The sequence below is a fragment of the Gasterosteus aculeatus genome, chromosome 5, assembly GCF_964276395.1.
Source record: "Gasterosteus aculeatus chromosome 5, fGasAcu3.hap1.1, whole genome shotgun sequence".
Taxonomy (NCBI): domain Eukaryota; kingdom Metazoa; phylum Chordata; class Actinopteri; order Perciformes; family Gasterosteidae; genus Gasterosteus; species Gasterosteus aculeatus.
The window spans coordinates 14,990,060-14,996,059 of NC_135692.1; the positions used below are offsets into that span (position 1 = coordinate 14,990,060).

At 52.5% G+C, this 6,000-nt stretch overlaps 1 protein-coding gene across 1 annotated transcript; it reads left to right on the forward strand.

Annotated features, from left to right (window-relative positions):
- Window positions 1–2,314: 2,314 nt before the first annotated feature.
- Window positions 2,315–4,872, forward strand: nog2 (noggin 2). The gene has a single exon (XM_040177393.2). The coding sequence runs from the start codon at window positions 3,579–3,581 to the stop codon at window positions 4,212–4,214; it is 636 nt and encodes a 211-aa protein (XP_040033327.1). The 5' UTR covers window positions 2,315–3,578; the 3' UTR covers window positions 4,215–4,872.
- Window positions 4,873–6,000: the final 1,128 nt, after the last annotated feature.

Sequence of the window (6,000 nt, forward strand, 5' to 3'; positions counted from 1 at the left end):
AGGACGCCACAGCACAAAAGTAATTAGGAGACATATCTGTCCATTTGGAGCAGGGGGGACTTGCAGATATCTCCAAATGGCCCCACCACCTTGCCAAATCCCTAAACTTTACTTATGAGCTTACAATTAGCTCATTTAATGCTGCCAGCACGGGATAAGAAATGCAAAAAAAGAATTTCCCATTTTCCTCTTCTTGCCGAGGTTTTTTCGTCTCTGAGTCTCCTCTTGCTTTCTCCCGTCTCTGCTCTGCAAGCTGTCCGTCTCCATCCACCCCCCCATGTGCCATTCTACCAGTCCCCAGTGGGCACAGTCAGCCAGTCTGGCCGGGCCCACCCCTTGCTGTGCCCCTGCCCTGGATAAGCCTGAACCTTGGGTAGAGGCCTTTGTGTGGAACCGTGGGGGTGTTATAGTGTGCGCATGTGTTTGTGTATGTGTTACGTGTCGGTGTGTATGTGTGTGTAGCATTCACGGCAGTAGAGGAGAAGGGGGTCCTATCCGTGCCTAAGGGCTGCCCCCCAACGCACCCTCACCGTGCGCCCTATTGAGACCTAAGGGAGCGTGAACAATCACTGCAAAACCAAAGAACTAAGTCCCCTTGTTATACAAGGCCAGTTTTCAGCACCAGCCCCACCCTTTTCTCCTCCATGGTGTGTCCCGCCCCCATCACAGCACCCCGGCCCCACTCGTCAGAGGTTGACGGGCTTCGTTAAAGCGAGCCGGGTCCTTTTATGGCGTCATTTAATTAGCCATTCCACAGCAAACTGTCATCCGGCACCACCGACTTCCCCTCACCCCCCATCCTCTTCTCTTTGCCTCCACCGCCACTTACTCAACATCATCACCACCAGCGGCGCCCCCCCCCCCCCACCCCCCCGCCACTGTGCCGACCGGTCCCCTCCTCTATCCTCTCCTTGTCTTTATCTCCGGTAATTAGCCAGGGAGGGGGGGGTGGACTCCATTGCTGGGCTGCTGGACAGTATTAGTGCTTCAGCCGAGGAGGAAGGGAGGTGTCCCTCCCCGCAGGGGGGAGGAGGGGAGGGTGGGGGGTCCTGTCTCAGCCCAGCACGCCAAGACCTGTGGAGGGAGACAATGGAAATTGCCGGTTCTACAGTAACCAGCTCAGCCTGGCTGTCCACGCTGCCCACTGAGCGCCGTCTCCACCGGCACCCTAATCATTAACCGCATTACGGCCGCGCGTCTGCACGCAGGGTGGACGGAGCAGGGGCCAACAAGACGGGTGCCAACCGTGAGATTGGTATATGATCCTGACTTAGCCATGTTACGCTCGTAGCAAGAAGGACCCTTATTCACTTCGGGATCGCGCTTTGGTTGTTTAGATCTTTGATCTTCGAGGAAATTCTACTGCGCTCGCAGCATAACGATGGATGAGTGCACATTCCTTCCACATGCACTCCAACGTGAGCAGTCAAACAGTGAGTGTTCCCCCTGGCTGCAGGTCCACAGCGCGCTGAATCGACGCCCTCTAGTGACCGCCACAAAAGACGAGTCGAGGTGACCAATAAAGCTGGTCAGCGTTAAACTGCAGGATAATCCAGTCAGGATCAAACTATCGGGAAACACCAACTCTGATTTTAATAAACAAATAATGATAATAAAAGCATGTATTATTCAGGAAATTATTTTATTTGAATATCAGTTTGCTATGGATTATTAAGGCTAGACAAAAATCTAACATGGACTTCACAGTCAATAAATGAAACTTGCCTGAAATATTTTCCGCAGTGTTAGAAGAGGGCCAACGTAGTTCAAACTGAAGTCCAGCGCGGCCCACTGACTGCGTAGCATGGGAACTGCTTACTTATCCACGGCCATTTATAGCCCTTAATTAGCCGCCTATTTTGTGACCCCTGAGTTCAACTGGCCAATTCCTGCGTGGACCCGAAATGCTGACGAACAAAGGTGGAATGTGACGCTCCTTTTCCTGACTAAACGTTTCCCATCAATTCCACGGGAATGTTCAGGGCCCCGGGGGGGGGACCTCGGGAACACCTCCGCCGTGTATTGACAGCGCATTGAAGCCATTAGTGCGCGTGAGAGATCTCAGACCTTCTGCGATACGACAACAGCCTTCGTGTTGTGGAACATCACACTTCAGCACGAGGTAAACCCGGTGCTTTAGGACCCAGTTGATCCTTGTGATCGCGGCTGATATTTTCCACGTTGTGAGGGGAGGGGGGTAGGGGGGGGGGGGGGCTGTCAATCATAGTGAAAGTGGCCGGGGTGGGCAGGCCCCTCTGACACTTGGTGCCGTCGGAGGGGGGGGGTCGGGGGGGGGATATTTAACTTGGGACCGAGCAGCGCTCGCTACAGACGCACTCGCGCGCAGTGTGCCTAAGCGAAGACGCGCCGCAGCGCCAAGCCTCTCGCACCCCTGAAGTAGGAGCGACTCGCCGGGAGCTTCTGTGGCGGCCATCAAGGGCGCGGAGACGTTCCCTCAGGAATCCGACCCGGACGAAAAAGGCGCTCCACGCACATTATGGATTGTCCTGTCACGCAGCGGCAGTGGGATCCGGAGCTCCTCTGAGAGGATTCAGCATCCCCCCCCCCCCACCCACCCACTACCCCCCCGCAGCGAAAAGGAACTCTGAACTTGCGACGTGTTGCAGGCTTTGTGCATTCAGCACTGACACCACAAACTCAGCCTTTTTCACTATTTTTTGTTTTGTTTTGTTGTTTCTTCCTCTCGCAGAGCCGAGGCGTCTGCGGGAATACTGCGGCTCGAGACTCGGCACGCGAGGAAGCGAACTGCGGTTCGGGACATCCTCTGCGGCGCCGCGTGGCCCTTCGTTCACTGGACGCGAGTTCGCGTCCCCACTGCGGCGTGTCTCTTCTCCAAAGTTCGTTGGACATTTTCATGTAGACGGACGGCTGGAATATCACCGGCGGGAGGGGGTGGTGGGGGGGGGGAGGCTGACTGCACACAACGTTTCCTTCAGTCCGTGGATGCCGCGCCCCGGGAAACCCTGTCAAAGCCGTGAGCTTCGGGCGACGTTAAAGCGAAGCCACGTTCATAGAAGCCGCGCGTAATAATACCGCCGGCCGAGGCGCCGCTCATTGCCGGGCGCGTGACATTTCGAACTTGGCGAAGTGCTCTTTTTGCGCGCCCCTGCTCGCTCGGGACGCCGCGGATCTATTCTGTGTCTTTAGAAAACGCTCCATTCCATGCAGCTCTCGCCTCGGCCGCTGTCATCCAGCGTAGACAGTCCGTCGTGGCTTCGAGTCCCCGGGGTAACCATGACAACCGAAAGAAACCCAAAGTGAATCCCTGGGAGCGGGCAGAGGCCGGACAGTGCGTCGATAGAGTTTCTCCCCATTTTGTTCCGCGCTCATTTCCTCGCGCAGACACTTTTTTTGTTTGTTTTGCAGGGCACCGCTCGCCGCTGCGCTGCGTGTCATTCAAACCCGACGCGGTCTATTAAAAGTACCCGCCTCGCTGGTGACTGAACTTCTACCATTTATGAAGCTGCGGGCCAGTTCCTGCAGACAACACGGTGACCGGAAAGAGAATTGAGCACTACTACCGCGAGAAAAACCGGTGCGTAAAACAAGGAGGAATAATGGGCCTCTCACAAACGCTACTCTTCTACGCGCTGGTGTGCGTTCACCTTGGAGTTTCCCAGCATCACCTTCACCTCCGCCCATCGCCCAGCGATCACCTCCCCGTGCCGGTCCTCAAGGAGGACCCCGATCCGGAATACGACCCCAGGGAGCAGGACTTGGCCGAGAGGACTCTGAGGAAAAAGCTCGGCAGTAACTTTGACCCCAACTTCATGTCGATCACCTCGCCCATGCTGGCGAACCACTCCGCGTCAGACAACCAGGTGAAGCTGCAGGGGCCCATGCCGAACGAGATTAAAAAGCTGGACCTTACAGAGACCCCCTACGGGAAGCGGGTGAAAGTGGGCAAGAAGGCGCGGAGGAAATTTCTGCAGTGGCTGTGGACCTATACGCACTGCCCCGTGGTGCACACCTGGAAGGATCTGGGCGTGAGGTTCTGGCCACGTTACATCAAGGAGGGAAACTGTTTCTCTGAGCGCTCGTGCTCCTTCCCCGAGGGGATGTCTTGCAAATCCGCCAAGTCAATCCACAAGATTATCCTCCGGTGGTATTGTCAAGGGTTTCTAAGACAGAAATACTGTACGTGGATACAGGTGCAATACCCAATCATCTCAGAGTGCAAGTGTTCGTGCTGATTTTCTCTAAGGACGTGGTGGAGGTCGAGGGGGAGTGGACTGGAAATACGGTTTCTATTGCACTGTTAACTCTCTACAGAGGTGGGCACCATAGCAAATCTATTTTTTTATATAGCATTTTAAGTGAAATACCAACATTGTACATATTTAAGAAAAATGCAGCTATTTTTTCTAATTGAACAAGGACCATATTTTATTCTCAACCCTGAAACGTGTTTTTTGGGGGGAACACAAGCACTTCATATGGAAGAGCTTTTTTTGGGGGGGATATTTTTTATGAGACATTGAAGATGCGATGCATATGCTACACTTCTCCAAGAGGTGAACTTTTCTTCAACTGAACATTGATGCTGACTGTTATTTCACTGCAATGCTGCCTAGAGTTTTTGTATAATATTAATATCAATAATAATTAAATTGTAAAAAAAAAAAAGTTGAGGTTAAAAATATATATAAATGCGTGAACTCAGCTTTTTTTGGAATACATAGTATTGTAGGAATAAAACAATCTGTACGTTTTATTTATTATTTTAACGATTGTGAGTATAGAGCATAAGGAAAGAGAATAGCAGAGTATACCAGAAAAATATGGGAGATGTCTACTTGAATATTTCTAAAAACAAACAAAAAAATCAATAAAATCAATACAAAAGTAAAACATATCAGTGTACATGTTATGTTTACACGTTTTAGCAATAAAGTCTATCATGTCAACGTGTATTAGTGTCGAGCAATGCTGCTTACGAGTGTCTCCACGCAGGGGGCGTGTGCGCTGTGAAAAAACACCGTCTGACCCCGTTGTCTCATTCAGTCTTAAAATCTTTCGCTGCAAAAGAAAAAAAAAAAGTTTGCTGATGACCTAAATCATTTCACTCGTTTGCAACGGAGTTCCAAATAAGTGTCACAGTGATGTCGTTTGATTCTTTGAAACGTGCGTTTCTCGACTTGGAACGGACACTTTTTTTTTTTCGCAGCGCGAGCGGCCGGATTGGACCTCCGAACGGCACAGTAAGTAAAGTCCCTCCGACGCCGAGAAAGGAGCCGATTTACGGCGCTGCGTAACGCGCAACAACACGTACCCCGAGCACCTCCAAAGAACTGCCATTCATTTGTCTCAGCCAGAAGGAGCGCGGGCCAGGAGGGGGGGAGGAGGGGGGGGAGGGGGGGCGCCATCGTCTCCCCCTGGTCTGCGCACGTGCTCGTTCCCGGGGGCTGCGAGGTGTTAAACACAATGGGCAGAATATGACTCAGACCTGTCAAACACGGTCAGACGATGACATGGCGAGCGCCCCGCGCGCCCCGCGCGCCGCGGCGGCGTCTGCGGGTCTGCGCTTTCCTGCTCTGGAAGCTGCGCACAAGTTCCACTGAGGTATTTGTATAGAGGTGGACTGGAGCAGACCGGCGCCTGTTCAAGTCTGACCGCCCCGGAGACAAGAAAAAAAAAAAGAACACACAACACAAAGCCCATAAAACAATGGTCAACTGTTTTTGACGTTAGCAGACTATTAATTGGAGAGGCGGGCTGCGCGCTGTCTGCGAGCCGCAGAGATACGGCCAATTAAACGCACTGGAGACGCGCGGGGAAGTCTACAATGAAATGAAAGCGAGGAGTAATTTACTGTATGTAGGGCATGGGGGGCATGGGGGGGGGGGGGGGGTTGTATTATTCTATAAATACAACGTCTTAAACAGAGACACGAGGAATGTCGGAAAGTTAAAAGCAGCGCGCGTACAATTGTTTCCACTGCGCGCATCTTGTGCGCGTTAAGAGGGATTCGTGGTTGTT